Below are 21695 nucleotides of genomic sequence, written 5' to 3'. Positions count from 1 at the left end.
TTTTGCCGACGAAACAAAAAAAAATCCATTTTTTTATAAATGAATCCAACACCATTGGCACTATACGCTCCATCGAATACATTTAGCAAAATAGTTTTAAATTTATGGAGCAAATATTTACGAGTCGTTTGGTGTTTTTATGACATTTTCTTTGAGTAAACAAAACAATTCAAAGTTGGAATTTTTAAGCAACTCATGCATTTCGCAACGATGCGCAGTTTTTTTGGCTATAGTGTCGCTAGAATTAGTTTAACTTAAAACTTTTATTCTAATAACTGATATGAGCACTACACCAAGAAGGCGAGGGATCCTTCAAAACATGTATCCTAAGAACAAATCGTTTGTTCTGTGGTTCTACCATAAAATCTATGAACCTACTCAAAAGTACATTTTTTTTGTGAAAACCACTCCATGCGTTCTACGGCTCAATTTACCTTGACTACCATCAAACAATCCTATTACGTGCCGTGCAACAACACAAAATCAATGGAATTATTCGGTCGATTTCATTATCAAATATTTGAATAAAGTCGTTCATTAATAATTTTCTAAAATTCTAAGTCTTATACGTAAAGGTTTCTGGCAATATTCTCTGTTTTATATTTATTTGCTATTCAAATAAACTTTGTCGTGTAGTTGAAATAGACTGAAAAATGGCAAAGAGACGAAGTAGAAAAAAAACGCCGACACAAAGTCTTTCAAGTAAACTTTTTTAATTGATGATGAGAACACGAGGAAAAAAATTGGTTGGAACCGAATTTCGCATAAAATTTAAATAAATTCAAAGAAAAATGATGGCTACACGATTAGAGCGCTTTATGAATGCTAGTTTTGATTATACGGATCTATGTTCGTAACCAAAGTGATTCCAATCACGACTTTGTCTCTTTGTTTACTTTTCTAATGTATATTTACACTGAAAATGATTGAAACTGGACTATTGACACCTCAAGCCACCCATCAACCATTTAAAGATTGATTAATGATCAAGAAATTGGTCATTCAGTTCCAACTTACCAACGAACCGCCAATTTATGTTGAACTTTTTTTTATCGTTTTGAAGCATTCGTCATTCTACCATTTCTGTTTATTTACATTTTACATTAATTACAAAATCTCATGGATCGTCCTTCAGAAATTTAAAATTTCACAAAGTCACTTGTTGACTTCACAGCGACGAAGAAAAAAAAAGATGACGAAGAAAAAAGAACTCCGTCGACAGTCGACATATTATCTAAATTCGAAAATGGTATTGTGAATAAAACCTCTTTTAAAACGTTCTGACATCTTCATCAATTTGATGCTATGAATAGTTACCAATTAAAATGTTATGACGATAATCGAAATTAGAATTTATCTGAATAGCTGCGGAAACATCATGACTTGAACAAATTTTTTGGTATGAGTGACTCTGAATATTGTTATTTATGAATAGGTTTGTCTATCGAATCTTAAATTTTCGAGCAAACTTTATTGTCTTGTTAATTGCGTAGTCTACTAATGAGTTCTGTGCATAATTAAATTTTTGTCCAAACACCGGTCGTTTCTTATTTTTGGATTTTGCTAAATTGTTTTTGATTCTTTATCACCGGCCAAAGTCTCGTTTTATCGTCTTTAAAAATATTTAAAATTATTTAATTCGAGTTGCATGTAGTCATTTGTTATTACGATTACGATCAACGATTTTTTAATAGAAGTCAAAAGAAGTTTTGCATGTGGCAAATATTCAGTCTCTTAATTTATATTCTCAAAAGCAAACGTTTAAACGCTTAACCGTATAGAACGAGGTGAACAATATCATTTTTAGTGTGAAGTCATTCTTTGTGACAAAATTCTTTGTTTCATTGAAGTTAAAAGCAAAAACAATAATCGGACGGTCACTTGTTACACGTTCAAGATTTCATGGAATTAATTTGGTCGAATGTTGACTTTAGTTTTCGGTATTATTTCAGCAAAACCTTCAGTAAAAATAGCAATCATCGGATAGTATTGTAAAGACACACCACTGTATCCTCATTTTCACAGCTTGTTTATTCATTTATCCATGCTTTGCAAAAGTGTTTCCCCTAATCATCTATACGAAATAGACAAATAGGATAGCAGCTTCAGACCCTTTTACAGATGACAATCATCGCCATAACTATTGAATCTGTGTATTCATAAATTATTTACCCAAAATCTATTACTTCATTTGCTTTAAAATAACATTTTTCGATGAAAAATTGCGTTTTTCAAAGTGTAGTGAACTGCTTATTTTTAGTGGGCGCTGTGTTGGGACAGCGATATTATAATATTCGAAGAAAAGATTTCTAGCCATCAATGACCTGTGATTAGAAGACCGCAAATGAAGAGGCAATTGATTCGTTCGATCTCATTGGAAAGTCTGAAGAAGTCGTCTTCTTTTGTACCATGCGTCATTTAAACGTTATAAAAGGATAACTTAGAATAAAGGTGGAGAGTCATTTCTCAGTTATTCACACAGAGCGCAAATACCAACATGTACTTGATCGTCTTATATTTACATTATATGTATGTCACAGTGCTTGTCTGAGAATAATTAAGAGAATTTATTTAACGTGAAAACAGCACTTTTTGTAATTCGAAAGGAAAAACCATGGGAATTACCAACGTTTTTGTCATTGAATACTTCCCCAAAACATGCATCATATACCCGGTGATACCAGTTTTCTGTTTCTTTCCATTTATTTTCGTCCAGGAAATATGTTTAACATTATGCGTAATGAACTTTACACACACCTAATCGGTTTATGAAACGAGAAACTGCATTTTTATTACAGTTGAACTACCTAGTTCGTGTTATATGTAGTTAGTATATTATATTAAAGTGAAGCAATTAATAAGAATTTATCCTTGAAATTAATTGAATCATTTAAATTAATTTAATTGTACCAGTAAGTCAGTCTTACACGCAATCTGAAGTTATTGCCAATGACAGTTTAAAACTGTCCTTAAAAAAACAACATTTTTTTTGGATGCATACATTGTAAAACGCATTAAGTCCGATAAATCGATTTGTACGCCTTATAGTGTGCGGCTATTAAAATGTGTAATCAAAAAAGTAGATCACTTGGAATTGATTTTTTTTTTATTTTTCAAATAGAAAAAAATACTTTGCGAAATGTCGAAATGAAATCAAGTTTCAATTTTTTGTCCAAGAATTTACATCCGGAAAAACCAAAGTGCAGCACCTGCAATTTTTCCAAGAACATTACATCACATTAAAAATATCAATGCGTGCAACTCATGTACGAACACAGCATAAACACACTTATTTAAAGTGCTTCCACATTATATCTATCTGCGGTTAAATTGCATTTTATTGTTTAATCAAGTTCTTCAAGATTATTTCCTGGATTTGATATGGCATGGAAATGATACAAAATTATACCGCAAAACGTTAGAGGTATAATGAAAGAAGTGATAGAGAATAAAAACAATAATTTCATTGTTACATGAACATGAATCAAATCAAATCAACGATAAAAGTCGTCGAATTAAATCAATTTTTTGATGAGAATTTTTTCTTTTTTTCTTCATATTATATATTGTCTGACGGCAGAAAAGGAACTGAAGAAAAACCGACCATGGACAATTCTTTGGTTTAATCTGTTTTGCAATGGCTTTATTTCTACCATTTAATACAATTCAAGGTCAATTTTTTTTGTAATATCGATTCGACTCTCAGACTCTCCGTCTCATCGTTGAAAAGTATAATATTATTTATACATTGTGCGTTTCTCATTTGTCAAGCGACATAATCCCAATCAAATTGAATGATTATATAATTTTGTTGACTGCCGTATGTACAGCGACAACTTGCAATTCGATTGATTGTAAAATAACATTTTATTCATATGCGCAATGAATATTATTACAATGTCAATCACGAACAACGTCTGAATTTTTCAACAACAACAAAAAACAACAATTTGTGTTGCATAAACCCGTTGGTGGGAAAATCATGTTCCTTCAAAGTTTCCAAAACAGGTACTCCAAAAATAATGGTTTGAAGTCAACGTTAAGAAGCGTTTCAGAAAATTACAAAAAAAAAGTTGATTTGTGCTTGTTCTCTAAAGGAATCCTAAAATATCCATAAAATTTTCTTGTTAAACAATAAATAACTTGTCACCCGTTGCAATGCACAGTCTTGCATTACAGACGACTTTTGAATTTTCAGCAATAAAAAAAAGTTGAGGAAATTCAAAAGTCGTCTACAAATAAATTAAAAATCAGAGCTATAAAATTAAAGTGCGCAATGGTTAATGGTTCTGTACATATAAGGAGGACAAAATAAAAGAAAATAAATTCGACGACGTCGACTTCAACCAATCGTGCACTCGATATACACTTTTATGAAACACTTTTCATTCCTTTCAATTTATCAATTTTTGTTTTCATCAAACGATGTTGAAATTGAAAATATTAATAAGCTTGCATAGGTATACCTTTAAAGCGAACCGAAAGGTTCGACTTGCATAACAAAAAAAAAGATTGTAATTAAATGAATGAATGAACTCATGCGATTTGAATAGGTTTTTTCTTCTCCTCTCGCCGTGTGTAACTTTGCGTATTTTACTATCGATATTGTATTGTCGTCAGAGTGGAGAATTTGATTGAAACATGGAACATGTTTTCCGACTGTAGGTTTTTTAAATTTTTAAACATGTAATAAGCTTTTTGTAGTCATTTTGGTAAACGTGCACGACGCAAATATATAAGTTCCGTTTCGTCAATAAGTAAAAGAAATATTTTGATTGATTGATTGCTTAATTTAAAACATTTTCTCGTGCAATCGGTTATAAAGTAGACAGTAACGTGAACTGTTAAAATCTCCTATGAAGAGATAATGCTAACTGATAATGTTATTATTTCCTTATTTCTCCCACAATTTTTTTTAAATAAGAAAATGTCGTCGATTCGGCTCGGATCAAACTAATCTCAGACAAGAAGCATCATTCCTCGGGAGACATATAACTATTGGAAAAGAAAAGTTGGGAGAAAATTCTCAACATATCAATCATTCGCCTTATTGAGCTATTGTTTTTCCTTAAACAAGAGAAACAACTGATCTAATGATCGTTCCAGTTTCATTACATTCATTCATCGTTGACTCGTGTTGTCAATAAAGGAGCCTTACGAACTTGAAACCTAATTAATGTTAATGCTTCGCTTGAATTAGGATAATCAACGCGCGTGTGTTCAATTTATAAAAAATGTTCTTGCTGTTAGACTGACTGTTTAAAGTGTTTCTGGGAAAATAAATAAAATTAGTCGAAGGTGTTAACACATGTAGGTCTATCTCTGACAAAAAAAACTGGCTGAGAACAATCGGATTAGCTTTACCTACTTTCATGAGGAGACACATTTCGATGCAACTTTTGATGAACAAATAAAATTGACAAATCAACACATTGTTGACTATCAACCATTAAAGCTCAGACATTGCAAATTCTTTTTTATTTATTTAAATTTTCATAATAATCAAGATCCGCCAAATTAGTAACAAATATTTTCGCATGCAAAAAAGCTAGCGACACAACCATTTATCGTTTGTTTGAGCACATTCACCCAACCGTAATCTATTTATTCACCTAAATGGAGTCAAAATTCAAGAATTACTCACACTCACACAGGAGGAAGTAATAAACCAAAAATGATTAGCTGATAAAATTACCATGACGCTTACAGTCAATCTAAAGCTTGAAAAATCTTTTTTAATTTGTCAATTAGTTCTATTGAAAATTCAGAATAGATTGAAACTTTTAATCAAAAAAACTGATTTATAGCACCACCAAAACATACAACAATCACCATCCAATATTTCAATAGATTCTCAGACACCAAAAATTTATAAGAAAATCTACCGAACCGAAATGGTTAAAAACAACATTTTCTGGTGTAACCAGTCATGTGTGTCTTTGACATAAAGATTTTATAATCAACTTTATTGTCGGATATATATAATATGAGCCAACCGATGTGAAATCGAAAGTTATTCTGAAGGTCTATATTCGCACACACATAATGTTTTATGATATTTGCTTTAATATACAAAAATATTATGCTTTGTTGTTGTTGGTGTTGTATATACATGCGTTCATGAATGGACTAAAAGTGTAAATTGCTGCGATTATGCTATTATAAGCAACCATGTAATTGAAATTCCACGAGGTACGAAAAGCGCTAGAGACAATCCATTCGTCAAATTTATGATTCGATTATGTAAATGATTTTTTTTTGTTTTAAACAATTAGTTGCTCATGGTTTTTCGTTAAACACAAAATTTGATTTAATAAAAATTTGTGTCGTCGTAGCAATGCATTCGGTTCGATATGTTTCCATTGAAAAAAATTAATTAAAAATCAAATTAACATTTTTTCGCCAGACAAACTTGTGTAAAAGAATGGCCGTACATGTTACTTTATTGTACCGCAGAACGTGTAGTGGTTCGTCTGTTTGTGGTTGTCTTTCGTTATACGTGTTGCTTGTTTGAAATTTTTTGAGTCAATTGTGTGCAAGTGATATACTTTCCAGTCTTGTCCTTGTGTAAGGAAACAAATTTACCTTCTGATTGTGTAACAAGCTTTCAACTTTCGAAGATTAATTCGCTTAAAACGCAATTTTGGATGTTTTGGGACCGGCTTTTATTTACTTTTTTTTGCATTTTCAGTACAGATTTGATAAAGTAATAAGATTTCATATTAAAGATTTAGTCTTTACTACCTTGATATATTTTCATTACTTCAATCCCTCTTTTTTGTAAAGAAATAAACCTGTTAGTTATTTAGCTATTTAAGTAATTGTAAGTAGTAGACGCAAAAAGTTGGTTTATTCAAAAAAGTGAGGTAAAGTTAACTCTACTCCACGAAGCCAAAATTTTACCTCAAAATACATAAAGTACAGAAAGTAGCGTTTCTTCAAAGTGTTTTCTTTCACGGTCACGAGTCAGATTATGTACCACGTTTCGGCTCGGTTTATAACTTCCAACTGGACAAAATACACAATTTGGATAGAGCCTTTGTTCGAAACACTTTCGTCGAAAGTTTTATACTTGGCAAATTATGAAAACCTGTCAAATAGATCGAACACAAATTCGGCTAGGCAAATACGGTTTACGGATGGCATAAATTACAAAAATAAAATCGACTAAACTATACAGAAAGAAACTTAAGCAAAAATAATAACGGAACATAATGTAAATGTTAAATGGTTGTACTCAACAGTACAAAGTTATCGAAGCACATACAGAAAAAGATTTATCGGTTTCGTTCAATTTCAGTCGGCTGATTATATTAATAAAATAATTTTTGTAGACTTTTTAAAAATAGAAAATCGAAATGCAAATAGAAACAATGTGGACAGCGAATGAAAAATAAATTCTTCGCTTTTATTAATAACCTTCTAAACTGCATGATACTAGTAGTAGTATATATATATCCCTGTTGAGTATGAATGGCTTTCGGTCTCTATCCAAACAAGTGAGTGAGGAAATATAAAGATATGAATGTGAGTCGTGACTCGTTAGAATGGAAAATATGATTTCTTCAAACTTGTTTCACTCACTGGCTTATTGTTTTGAAGTTAAAAATCGTAGCAACTTTAATCAATATATCCACTTGAAATTGAAATTTTGTTTTTGTTTATGTTTTGAAATGTTGTGTCCTCATTTGGTATATAAATAAATAAAAATTCTCGGAAATCACATTCGACGACAGTGAATACAAAAGATTTTTTAAACATACGTTTGTCTCCAATTTTATCCTCGCCGTAACTGTATACAGTCAATGAACACACAAAGATATTTTCGGAATAAAAACTGCAGAAAATTAAATTTTATTTAAACAAAAAAAAAGTGTTTGACGACTTATATGCACGCATACAAATTCATGTAATTAAGAAAAATCTACTCCTCCTCAGCGTGCAGATATTCTGCCGACAAAACTAAAGTCAACAAATAAGAAACAGAAATATGTTAATAACGTAAGTAAATTTTGTGTTTTAATTATTTTTTATGCAAGTTTTAGTTGGTAATTTAATTGTTAAAGTTATATTGTTAAGCGTTATGTGGTAAACAATGCCAATTAAATTGAGGTACGTCTGTAAGTCATTTTTTGTTTGGTTGAAGACATTATTAAATGTCCGCTGGCGAATATAATTGCTCATTCTTGTTTACTTACTATTTTTATCACAGTAATTATAATTCTTGCGTTCATGAGTAGAAGTTGGGAAATCGAAAGATTCCAAGGTAACTACTTCGTTCTATCTTTAAACTCTTACAAGTTCATTGTGTTAAAGTAAACTGATTCTTAAAGAACCGCGCTAAAGAACATTTACAGTACTTTTTCTAACGCTTGCTAGAAGGCGACTTTAAAAAGCATTCTATAGTATAAATAAGGATCAACATTTTCTTAATAAAATGTTTCGAAAATAAGAGACAAAGGCGCGATTTTATTTCCATTAGGATCTAGTCAGTTCGGAGGGTTAGGTTCTCTCTCTCTCTCTCTCCAAAAAATTGAACGAACTTGTATACAACATCATAATACAACAGTGAAATACTGACGTAAAACTTTTGCTTTTGCCATTAAATCCATATTGATTTAATATTAAAGCTTTCATATTGAAACTCTTCTTCTATTTTTTTAATTCTTCTTCTCAAAAACGTTTTGATGTTGAAGAAACATGTTAGTGTAAAGGATGTTGTAGTTGATGTGCTACAGAGACTAAAAAATATCCTATTTGATTGGTTAAGATAGCCTTATACGGCAAAAGTACGTTCTATGTATTTAAGTAGAACAATTCGAAACTAGTTTCTATGTAGATTTTGAAAATATTCTTTTTCGCTGATATTTAACATCGTTCAAAAGGAACCGTCTGCGGTCTGGGGAGAGGGACTCAAGAAAACGTGACGGCTCTAACAAAATTGGGTCAAATTTTGACCATTTTTGCGTGACGATGGGGTAGGGGAGTCTAAAACCGACCAAAAGTAGTGGACGTCCCATTCATCATTGAATTCATTTAAGCAATCTTGTCACCTCTAAGAACCTGTCCAAAACAGAAGGTTCTGGTTTGGCAACAAAGTCTCCCCGTAGTATGGACAGCTAAACGTTGCGATAATTTAAGTTTTTATTAACTCATTGTTCTGTTTCAAAAGTAATTGTAACACAAGCACATCTTAGCCTAGAAAGATCATAATGTAGGACAACTACGCAAAACCGAATTTAAAAAAAAGACTGTTCGTCAGCGAGTTAATTCTGTAGGAATAAGAACACAGACATTTTAAAAAGAATTATCGCTATTATCGTTTTGTCATAAATGTTGCCATAAGATACGGCATGGCATTACCACAGTGTTTATCACATATTTTTATGGTCGCTGTCGGTAAAAGATGAAATATCCAGTTAGCGATTGATTTGACTTGGGAATCTAATAATTCAATGTTTAATAAACAAAACCAACACTAGGCAAATCGAAAGTAACAGTATTGTATGAAAGACCAGTCACTACTCTGAATTTAATAATAAGGAAAGCAGAGCGTTCCACAGTATTTTTTGGTTTGTGAAAAGTACCGAACAACGTTTAATATTCATCCAAAGCTTTTCTCGTCGAAATTGACATCTCGCGAAGAAAATAGAGTTCACAAACCTTCCTCAGTTCAAGAAATACTACTGAGAAAAAACCCCACAAAAAACAACGTTTGCAGGTGACCAACGCAGACATTGCATTATGCGATGATAAATTACATTTTCTTTGCACTTTAATTCTTGAACATTTTTTTATTATTTTTTTTTCGAAAGAAACAAAAAAATTGTTTACCTCTGCATCACGGCAAAAAATTCACTCTTTTTGTTCATTGAAACTTTGTAAATAACATTGGTGCATTTGCTTATAGTGCAGCATGACTGGAAATGCAACAGGTAATGACGCAATTCCACTTAAGTTTCATATTACGTACGTATTTACGAGTTTAATGTTGAACATGGATCATTAACACACAACTTGCTGATGTAGATTTCGGTTCAGTGAATATGGCATTTTTGTCGAAGAAGTTAATGCAACGATCTGAAGACGTCCTTCAGAGTTCATTGATTTTTGAAATATGCTTTTGGGTAATAAATAAATTTTGCTTGATTCTTATAACTGATATTATTTCTGTAGCGTGTTGCACATTAATTACTTCATTGCTCTGTTGCAATATGTGTATCAGATATAATGCGATAATACGAAGAGAATTTTTCATGAATCACCCAGGTATGTTGTTATATATATGTGGTGTTGTACACTCTATGGTCAGCGCGAGTAAAATAAACAACTTTCGAATAATATATTGAAAAACAAATATTTCCAACCACTGCTAATTTTTTGTTTTTCGTTGAGCGTTCAGCTGTGTATGCTGTATAATACTTCAATGTAATGGGACGACTTACACTGATTGTCTTTGTTGAAATCGCGCGATTTTTTTTCCGCTGCTTTTTCAGCACTTTTCACAGATAGGTGATTCGTTAGAAATATTGATGCATAATAGCAAACGCAAAATTACTCTTTATTTACAAGTCATATTATACGTCTATTGTGACTTGCAGAATTTCACGAAAGTCTGAGTCATACGAAGCGTTTCAGTTTCGAGTCACTATATATCTGTTCGAAGTGTTAAAAATGGCAAAGACATTCAACATAAATGATCAAATTTAAATGACGTTGTTGTTCCATGAGAAACGTTTAATGTTTGTGCGTCTTTCCCATAAAGATTCACATTGACAATAAACATAAAATAAAAACATTTTTCAAAGGAACACCTCGTCTCAACCTTCTATCTCTGATAACGCTTTCAATGTTTGTTACCACGTACAGTTGAGATGGATATCTATTCTTTTATGTATTTTTTTGGGCGGTTCGATATAATGGACATGAAAGTATTGTATTGCAAAAAGAATGAATTGACAATCATTTCCTTGATGCATAAATCTTACTTCCTCCCGACGACTAGTGCTATTATTTTCGCGGTCAATGTCCTTACTTGTAATTTTGTAACAGAAATAATCCGTCTCTCGGTTCTTTCAAGACTCATCCATGAAGGGCGTTTACAAGATTTTTCCCAAACCTCGTCGTCTCTTTTTCAATAACTGTTACAGGTCGGGCCACCTTTGGCCTCTGTATGGCTGATGTATGATGTATGTCTGATGTAAGGCTTCTGAAATGATCTGTGATTTGACTTTATTGTATTGTCTCAAGCTAAAAGTTGGGATTCTGAATTTGGAAATGTATACGACTCTTCGACCATGTAGCCAATGATTCGATGATTTCTTGTAGTGTTAGAATTCTGAATTTATTTTCAGTTTTCGAATGGTTCGATGAACTTATGTTGACTCGGTCGTTGTTCATCTAATTTATTTTAATAATGTCTTGTTTCGACAAAGTTAATGTGCACATCATGCCTGTCTACTGATATTGTTTTTCTGGCGATATCAGCTCTAAATTACATATAAAAGTGAAGAATCGTCTGTGATCATATTCATTCAGATTATTTTTTAAATATAAAATTACATTGTTACCATGTCATCCCATCACCCCAGAAGGTACTACTAATTCACGGACAACAACAGGTGTTTACGTTTATGTAATTTTCGTAATCAGATTTAACCTTTTGAGTCTTGGATTTTGCGTTCTATTTTAATTTATGGTATTGTAGCACCTTGAACTTAGGTAATTGAACATTGTCATACTGTAATTTGTGTTGTTTTCCTTTTTTATCTACATCCACATCAGCTTCTCAGAAACGACTACCATTTTTTAAAAAAATAAAAGAAAATTACATTGACCGGACTGAGGTCAGATAATCATGGATTGTATTTCTGTTAAAGTAATTCTGTTACTGGCTTTATGACTTCTGTTATGTGTATCGTGAAAGATATGCGTTGTATTTTATTTATTACGTTGTAGTATGTATTTCGTATACACCACCATATCTCAGATTGAGGAACTTGGAACATGAAGAAAGAAAATTGAATTTTATAGTTTTCATTTCAATGAACCTAAAAGTGTAATTAGTTGAAGTAAATTCAACGACCTATGCCACAAACATTTTCACAAAGCAACTACGTGTTTTCATAAACTCGCCAAAGCATTTTTTCTTTCTTCGATCAAACACCTCTATTATATGGATGTGATGCGACCGGGGGGACCCGATACAATAATACAATATGCAAATATTGTAAATATTTATTAAAAATTAAAATTATGAAATTCAGCAAATAGTTTGAAAATAATTTCTGTTAAAGTACCTGACCGTAAACAAAAAGAATGTTTTCAATGTTTAAATTTCAATTTCACTGCATTTCAATGTTATTACATGTGTAAACAGTCCCAGACAATTATTGAAAATGTAAAAAGGTATAGCATCGACAAAAATTCACACGAATATAATTAACTGCACAAGTTATTTGAGGAAGCGGAAAGTTCGTTTAATTTAAAATTAAAAGTTTTACGATGCACATTTTGTGTTTATAAACATTAGGAAACACACAATCATAATACATACACATTCGGTATATTACTGTGCTGTGCAAATAATTGTTTTGTCAACTAATTAGTCGAATAAATTTCGTTTTGTTTTTGATCGAAGATAAAAAATTTTAATGTGGAAATTCAGATTTTAGGTGATTAGGAAAAGACTTTCGATAGTAAAATACGAAAGTATAAAATGAGTTATATTATCCATCGCATACAGACAAGTTCCTCGTCTCACGATGGAAGCGAAGTTTGATAATTTCGTTGTGATAAAATGACTCACGATTTCTTTTGTTTTTTTTTTTCTGTTTCAGCGGCAGTGAGTCAAATGCGGCAAATATTGATGATGGAGGAACAGTTTGGAGTCGAAAGCAACAAGCCGTTTCCGTTCGACATGCGTTCAAACAGTACGGCAGCAAGTCGAAACCGAATCCGGTTCTCGTTAATCTCAACATGACAGTAGCTAAAGGAACCATGTAAGTAGTTGGAATTACATTAAATATGGACAAATCATGAGAAACGACAATCTAGACTCAAACACAAGTTTGCCTATTCCGACTTGTTCACATTTTCTAGAGCGAGATTCTCTATATTGTTGATTGCGGACGATATAAGCTATCGTGTAATGATTTAGGTCCAATAATTACAAAGGTCGTCAGATACCAATTCATATGGTCTTTTGACATATGAGTTAACAGTTGAGAGCTGAATGAAGGAAAATTCTTGCTTCAATTCTTGAAGACTACAGAGCTTTTGAATTCCGTAGCGACGTTTGATTGAACAGATTATATTCGATCATAATGATTAGTTTCCTCGTACCAAAAAAGTACTCCGTGTGAGAGATAAAATTGATTTTTTTCAATTTTTCCTTTGTTTATTTGATAGCTCGCTCTCTCACGGAGTACTTTTTGTTGAGTGGAATGGGCACTTAACTATTTAAAAACGACTACCGATGACCAAAATAACAACTTCCGGCATATATTGCATGGATTTAATGATTAAGTCACGACGCGCTTTTTTGCTTGTTTTAAGACTCCGCATAGTTTCATAAAACCACCGTCAATTGTTATGAGTAAAGAAATTCCGAAAGGCCGGAATAGGTGCCTTTCTTCAAGGAGTGTTTTCTTTAAACACGAATCTCGAGGACGTCATTTCGTCGTTCGTATTTCTTTGTTTAGTCATCAACACTTCAAAAAGATGATGTTTTAACCAAGAAATACATCTTTAGTTTCAAGTCTCTTACTGGATTTTGAAAATTCCACTTACCGATTTACCGTCACTTACCATACCTTGTCGGTTTTCAGATATGGTCTTCTTGGTGCATCTGGTTGCGGAAAGACTACATTGCTTTCATGTCTAGTTGGTAGAAGAAAATTAAATTCAGGAGAAATATGGGTTCTCGGCGGAAAGCCCGGTACAAAAGGTAATTTCATTTTGAATATCAAAATTTGCAAACGAGAAACGTTACTGAACCAACCAATAAAATTTACGCACACAGGTTCTGGTGTACCCGGCAAACGAGTCGGTTATATGCCTCAAGAAATAGCATTGTATGGTGAATTTACTATCAAAGAAACGATGATGTACTTCGGCTGGATATTTGGAATGAAAACGGACGAAATTATCGAACGACTACAGTTCCTTTTAAATTTTTTAGATTTACCTTCACAAAATCGTTTAGTCAAAAATCTTAGCGGCGGTCAGCAACGTCGTGTCTCCTTTGCTGTAGCATTGATGCATGATCCCGAACTGCTAATATTAGATGAACCGACCGTTGGCGTTGATCCGTTGCTGCGACAGAGTATCTGGAGTCATCTTGTTCACATTACCAAAGCTGGCCAAAAAACCGTAATTATTACCACACATTACATTGAAGAGGCGCGACAAGCTCACACGGTAAGCGAACTTTGAATTTGGGAATTTGCGATGACTTAGTACATGTGCTTTTCCCACTTAGATTGGATTGATGAGATCTGGGAGACTTCTAGCTGAAGAATCGCCACAGGCACTGTTGACAATGTATCGTTGTAGTAATTTAGAAGATGTATTTTTGAAGTTATCACGAAAACAGGGTACTTCTAACGAAGTTTCAGAATTAAATATTAGGTACGCGAAGCACCATAACATGTCGTCGTGCATCACTAATTTTCTTCCATTTACAGTAACTTGTCATTAGCTGGACTAGCTTTTGGGAACAAGATAGATGCACCAGTTTACATCAGTCAAGAAAGTGGTGTCGTAGGTTTAAATTTTCATCAAAGTAAAGAAGTTCTGATAACTGATAGCATTAATGGGTCTTCGTTTGGTGTAAGTGATATTTGAACGAAAGGTTATCTTTCCAGTCTCGTTCATTCAAGCATTTCGTTTTAGCTCAATGGTTCAACCCCTGCATTGGCGCCTGGTTTAATGGGAATTCAATTTGACGACATGTCCGAAGAAATGAACACGAGCTGCTGGAGCAATGTAATTTCATTGAAATCCGTTTTGTTTTGTCTATGGAAATTCTTCATTTTTCCATCTGCTTACAGATTACGTCCAGAGGAAAAATACGCGCCCTTTTGCAAAAGAATTTCTTGCGAATGTGGCGTAACGTCGGTGTGATGTTGTTCATTTTTGCTTTGCCTGTGATGCAGGTCATTCTGTTCTGCTTGGCCATCGGTCGTGACCCGAATGGATTGAAATTGGCTATCGCAAATATGGAAATGAACGGAACGGTAAGACTAGCACCGAATCGACGATTTTGCCATTTGATTTACCAAACTGTGATTTCTATGAATTTTTCGTCGGAACAGGAATGCAACTTTGAACCAGGATGTCATTTTAGTGGACTCTCTTGTCGATATTTGAACCATTTGAATCAAAGTATTTTACGGGAATATTATAGTGATCCGGAGTCCGCCATAGAGGCCGTTAAAACCGGTCAGGCATGGGGTGCCGTTTATTTTACTGAAAATTTCACTGATGCTCTGGTTGCTCGAATGGCTCTAGGTTTGTACCTGCTGCATATACATTTTGCCTTTGAATGTGAAATGAAAAATAAATAATTTGCAGGTCGAGACGCTGATGACGAGACCCTTGATCAATCAGAAATTCGGGTCTGGCTCGACATGTCCAACCAACAAATCGGCATACTACTGAATCGTGACTTACAACTAACCTATAGAGACTTTGCTCAAGGCCTTTTAAAAGACTGTGATAACAATCCGAAGTTAGGCGATATACCCATTCAATTTAAGGAGCCAATTTATGGTACCAGTACGCCATCATTCACTGATTTTGTTGCGCCTGGCGTTATTTTAACGTAAGTAGCTCCGTACTGTACATCCCTCATTTCACTGATATTGATGAATTCTCCTTCCATCTCCTCAGCATTGTATTCTTCTTGGCCGTTGCACTGACATCATCCGCTTTGATCATTGAAAGAACTGAAGGTCTTTTGGATCGATCTTGGGTGGCTGGCGTGTCGCCTAGTGAAATTCTATTCTCGCACGTAATCACTCAATTTGTCGTGATGTGTGGCCAGACGGCTTTGGTGCTGATATTCATGATAATTGTGTTCGGCGTAACATGCAACGGAAATATATTCCTGGTCATCGTCATAACACTGTTGCAGGGCATGTGTGGCATGTGCTTTGGATTTGTTATATCGGCAATTTGTGAACTGGAACGGAACGCAATTCAACTGGCATTGGGCTCCTTTTATCCGACGCTGTTATTGAGCGGTGTCATTTGGCCAATAGAAGGAATGCCAGTCATATTGAGGTAATTTTCCATTCGACTTTAACCGCGTGAACATTTGAATAATCGATGTGAATGGTTGTGTTCGGTAGGTACATATCATATTGCTTACCATTAACGCAAGCCACCACAGCGCTCAGATGTATTCTAACAAGAGGATGGGGACTGGACGAACAGGAAGTATATTTAGGCTTCATTTCAACATTGTCTTGGATCATGTTGTTCTTGGTGATTACATTAGTGGTTCTTAAATTTAAACGCGGATGATATACATAGATGAAGCCGTTTTGTGGCCGGTTTTTTTTTTTAAATAGCTAGGGTACAACATAATTCTAATTTAATTAAACGAACATCAACAAAAGAACAACAAAATTTTATGTACTCGGTTACATTACAATTGTATATATTATAGTCTGATTATTTTCATTTTTTTTATTACACAATTTAAATTGATCTATTTAAAGCCTTCCCCCCATTTATTTGACGTGTTTCATTAGTATTTGAAATGGAAAATTTGTAAGAGTAGACTGAGTAATTGGTAAAGTTATTCTCTTACGGCTATACTCTGCAGGCTCTTGAAGTCAATCAATCGAAGTGAAAAAGAAAGCAAAAATTTGACGACCTTTTGTTTAAGCTGACTTCCTGACTATGATCAGCCTTCGTCAATTTTCCAACTGAGTGATACACCAAACTGTAATATTTGTAAAATTGAGAATTCTCGGACAAATGGGATCTATAAATCCTTGGGATTCGCCAATTTCACACAAAATTTCGAACGTAAATCGTTGTTCTGCGCTAGTCGGTTACACAATAATTTTTGGGTACCTAGTCCTAGTTCGAGAGAAATAATATTCCATCAAAGTAGTCAAAGAAGTCGCAATTAATGGATCCCAAAAAGTAGCTACCACCAAACAATCGTACCTTTCCGTCGTTGACTCACACGCTGTCTTGAACAAATATTCCGAAATCGTAATTTTCCACCTTTTTTGTCGTTTTGAACCATCCCAAATCGAGTATTGAAAAAACTCGTGTTTAATGTTACCACTTGTGCCCACGATAATGTAGTGGACGAGAGCATATTATAAGCATAAGCGCCTAAAAAGTGTAGCTTTTTTTACAACGGAAGAGACTAAATTCATATTTCTTCCAAAAAAGAAGTGTTTTCACAAATAAGAAAATTTGTTGGACTCAACCATTAATGTTCGTTTCTAGCTTCAAGCAATCGATCTTCACATTTCGTCATACACTCAGTTTCCCGTTTGGACAACTGTTATAAATAACTCTTTTTTTGGTAGAATTGAACACTTAGTTGACCTGTTGACCTGCGGCAGTTTTGTTAGCGATGGAACAAGAAAAGGTTAAGTCTCTTAATCGTCACACACGACTTTTGATAACTTTACCGTTTATTTGGTCTATTCATTTCGAAATCATTTATAATTTGGTTAAAATGCATCAAACAAATACGATTAGAAATTAAATTATTCTACACGTTAAAATCATCAAATTCTATCAATTATAAATTATTATTTTACGTTTTACCTTTGCTCATGCGCTAAACGTAAATGTTAGTTAAAAGAGCAGACTTTATTTAGCCCCTTTTCAAGTCTAAAAAAACACACAAAAAAACAAAACAAAAAATTGACAAAATTACGCACATCTTGTTACCAATAAATTGTTACCAATCTCTGCTGTTTGACAAAAAAAATCCTTATAACAACGTACGCATTTTCATTATTACCCTAAACCAGAGACGTCGTGAGAAGAAATGAAATTTTGCTAACAACTGACTACTGACTGATTTTGCGCACAATAGTATTTTTCCTAACGCATGCTAAGAGGCTTTCTTAGCGAACGAGAGGTTTCCAGCAAGAGCCGGAGGCGAGTGCTGGAATCGAGTTCGCTAAAAAAGCCTCTTAGCATGCGTTAGGAACAACGTTTTGTTTGTAGTGGGCTGGAAATGAGCGACGAAGTCGCGATATTTCAACACTAGACAAACAAAATACGAAAACTGCCAGTACGAACTGATAAAGCCAATTTGGCAAAAAATATCGTGTTTAAATAACATTCGTTTAGGTACGTTTTTGGAACGAAAATATCACTCATTGGGGCACAGGAGTGCACACTCCACACACTTAAAAATTGTTATTTGAAACGTTTACATTCTAATACAATAGAATCGTCTTATGTTCACAATCAGACGGTTTTCATAGTAATTCTGAGTACAAGTAGCCCTTTAAAATCGTTGCGACTAGAATACTTTTAGTGTACAAGTCTTTGTACATTCGACAATCGTTTGAGTAAGGTACAATTTAAAATCAAGGTATTTCATAATTTTGTTAGACGTCATATCAAACTGTCCACTGAAACAACTTGCAACACCGCTTAGTTGCAACATAATACCATCAAATACAACTTCCAGATAAAATATCACAAAATCCCTTTCGTCCAAACGGAACACGGCGGAACACTGAACATGCGTACGTTGTTAAAAAATTTAATTGGCAGCAAAGGTTTTTTTTTACAAATTTTTTTAAATGTTCATTGCAAAGAGTAGAAAACAAATCTTTTTCTTAACAAAAAAAAAACATTTTTACAGTGGTTGTGATGTGGATTAGGGTAGATTAATTTTAAGAACTTTGTGTTGATTGAATTGTGTTCCCACCATTTAATGTTTCAGGCAATGCAATTCAACTCATGAAGAGGCTATAACTGCGGAACTCTTTAGAAAAGAGCTGCCGAGTAGTAGTTGATTTTTTGTATATTTTTTTTCTCGTTTAGAATATTTTCTGTTTCTAGAAATTTGAAAAGTTTGTATCACCATAGTAATTTTAGATTTTAAAATTAGAAATGAATTACCAAAATATATTGGAAGTGTTAAATTCGAACACATATTTTAGGACGAGATTTTAACATTAAATGGTGTTTGACTTTAAATATCGCTTTTTTCTTAAATCATTTTCTCTACGTTGCGGTGGGTGTCAGTGACCAGATAAAGCAATTACAGAAAACAAATTTTTCATTTGCATATCGGAATGATACATCTGTTGATTCAGCAGTCTCCTACGATAAAATGGCTTAAGAGTGATATCGCCAAAACTTGGACTAACTTGGACATTCTAAACAATAGCTCAGCGATCCGGGGAAGCTATAGCTCGTTTGAATCGTCTTTCAATTCCTTTTACTTTTTCTGTTAAGTTTCCCATTTTCAGAGTAAACACGTGAAAAGTAAGAGGTCAGTTTTTCTGTGATAGCTTGAGCTAGAAATGTTTCTAAAAGTTAAAATGTTGTAGGAATCTAGGCCTCTGGCAGACCTTCATAAAGAGTATAATCATCGGTAAGGGCAAGATGATTTTTCCTTCATTCGCTTTCTATGTAACACTTACTCGTAGATATTCTAATAGTCCATTGCCAATTCGCAATGTTAAAAATATCGAATATCCACCCGTTTTGGACTTATGACTCAAAATATGGTAAATGATTGGACATTCCTCCTGGCTTGCAACAGCGCTTATCTGTGGAATTGATTATAGGGTTTTGTAGCTGGACGTACCCTCTTTCATTCCACATATAACATTGTTGAATGAATTGAATTTTGGTTCGTCAAACCGGAGGGAGCCTTGAAAATGTTGCTTTCCCCCTACTTTGTGGTAGGTGGAAAACCTCATTTATTTGATTTCATAAAAAGAACAGAAACTCAATTGCTTGTACCGAGCTATCACAGAAAAACTGTTTTCACGACGGTTGGTATTTGGATGACGGTACTATAGGTGATGAGTTGTCTGTAGTGTTAGATGATATTCAGAGAGTTTTGTCTTTTTGTGAGGTGTCAGGTTTGCGGCTTAATGCTAAGAAGTGCGAGGTTTTCTTTATCAATGCGACTGATAATGAAGAAGCTCGTATGTATGCTGAGATATCAGCTTTGTTGCCGGGTATTAAGAAGGTGGATGAGTCTACCCTTGAGTTGTTAGGCTCGCCGGTGTTTGAGACAGGTTTAGAGAGGATGTTTTCGTCTAAGGTTGAATCAATCAAATTGATGTGTGATCGATTGAAGTTGATGGACGTACATCCTGCTTTGTGTGTTTTTAGGAAATCTTTGAGCAGTTGTAGGTTCAGTTATTTGATGCGCGCTTCTAGAGCTTACTTGCTTCCGGATAATCTGAGGTCTGTTGACGAAGTTTTTAGGTCAGCTTTGGAGTCGATTACTAATAATAGGGTAGAAGGCCTTTCTTGGGATCAAGCGTCGCTTCCATTGTCTTTCGGAGGTATGGGTATTAGAAAAGTTGAGGATTTAGCAATACCGGCCTACTTGTCGTCAGTCTTTTCTTCATCAGATTTGTGTGGCGTGATTCTTCAAAGATTTGATTTACGAGTAATTGATGAACAGATTGTACAATTAATTAATGAAATTCCTCAAGAATTTGTTCCAGAAAACGATACTCTTAAAAAGGAACAAAGGAATTGGGACATCCCCAAGATCAAAAATCAATTTAATGAATTGTTTGAAAATGGTGACCTGAAAACTCGTGCCAGACTACTTGCATCATCGACTAAAGAATCTTCAAAGTGGTTGCAAGTGATCCCATCGAGTCAATTAGGATTACTACTGGATAACAATTCTGCTAGAATTGCTGTTGGTCTTCGATGAGGCACTCAAATATGTGAGGAACATAAATGTCTTTGCGGTAAAACAGTCGAAAAAGATGGATTGCATGGTTTATCTTGTGTGAAATGCGCAGAAGGAAAATACGTTAGACATGATATTATGAATAACATATTCGCTTATGCTTTCTCTAGTGCAGGTGTTCCAAATATAGTGCAGCCTCCAGGTATTTCAAGAGATGATGGTAAAAGACCTGACGGTATGACTTTGATACCATGGAGTCATGGGAGATCACTCTTGTGGGATGTTACCGTCCGGGATACCATGGCTGCATCATATATTAATGATTCATCAAAGAAAGCACGGTCCATTGCTGAAAAAGCAGAGAGACATAAGCATAACCATTACGTTTCTTTGAAACAAAACTATTTGCTAACCCCACTTGCTTTCGAGACTTTAGGTTGCATGGGTCCGGAAACGAAGAAATTTATTGATAAATTGGGCTCTTTAATGAAAAAGGCAACGGGTGAGGTAAAATCAAAAGGATACCTTCTGCAAAGAATTTCCATCGCAATTCAACGTGGTAACGCTGCTTGTATTTTGGGAACATTAGGGAAGAAGAAGATCGATGATATTTATTTACTGTAGTTTTTAATTTTTGAGAAAAGATCGATGTTTTACCGGCTGCGCCATAATTGTTTTTGTCGCATTTAAAATAAATATCTTTCAGTTTTTCCAGTTTTTACGACCCCTTGACATGCTATTACTATTTCAATCATAAAAATCGGTCAGCAATTTCCTGAAGTAATTTTGAAAACTTAAACTGTTTGAG

At 34.0% G+C, this 21695-nt stretch overlaps 1 protein-coding gene across 3 annotated transcripts in view; it reads left to right on the top strand.

Annotated features, from left to right (window-relative positions):
• The window catches only part of LOC119069095 (ABC transporter G family member 20), a 34924-nt gene extending 17035 nt beyond the window's left edge, over positions 1 to 17889 (top strand). The window contains exons 2-13 of one of the 3 annotated variants that reach the window (XM_037172988.1): positions 7939 to 8001; positions 12840 to 13001; positions 13830 to 13948; positions 14024 to 14421; positions 14483 to 14631; positions 14688 to 14832; positions 14896 to 14988; positions 15054 to 15239; positions 15318 to 15513; positions 15577 to 15826; positions 15895 to 16287; positions 16356 to 17172. In XM_037172988.1, the coding sequence (XP_037028883.1) occupies positions 7991 to 8001; positions 12840 to 13001; positions 13830 to 13948; positions 14024 to 14421; positions 14483 to 14631; positions 14688 to 14832; positions 14896 to 14988; positions 15054 to 15239; positions 15318 to 15513; positions 15577 to 15826; positions 15895 to 16287; positions 16356 to 16530 (2277 nt within the window). In that variant the 5' untranslated portion in view covers positions 7939 to 7990 and the 3' untranslated portion in view covers positions 16531 to 17172. Of the gene's footprint in view, positions 1 to 7938; positions 8002 to 12839; positions 13002 to 13829; positions 13949 to 14023; positions 14422 to 14482; positions 14632 to 14687; positions 14833 to 14895; positions 14989 to 15053; positions 15240 to 15317; positions 15514 to 15576; positions 15827 to 15894; positions 16288 to 16355 lie in introns of all 3 variants that reach the window. The other 2 variants (XM_037172986.1, XM_037172987.1) reach the window with 2 other exon arrangements.
• The last annotated feature ends 3806 nt before the right edge of the window (positions 17890 to 21695 follow it).

This window comes from Bradysia coprophila (genome assembly GCF_014529535.1).
Source record: "Bradysia coprophila strain Holo2 chromosome X unlocalized genomic scaffold, BU_Bcop_v1 contig_26, whole genome shotgun sequence".
In the NCBI taxonomy this organism is placed as follows: Eukaryota; Metazoa; Arthropoda; class Insecta; order Diptera; family Sciaridae; genus Bradysia; species Bradysia coprophila.
This window is presented reverse-complemented; position numbering and strand designations above follow the sequence as displayed.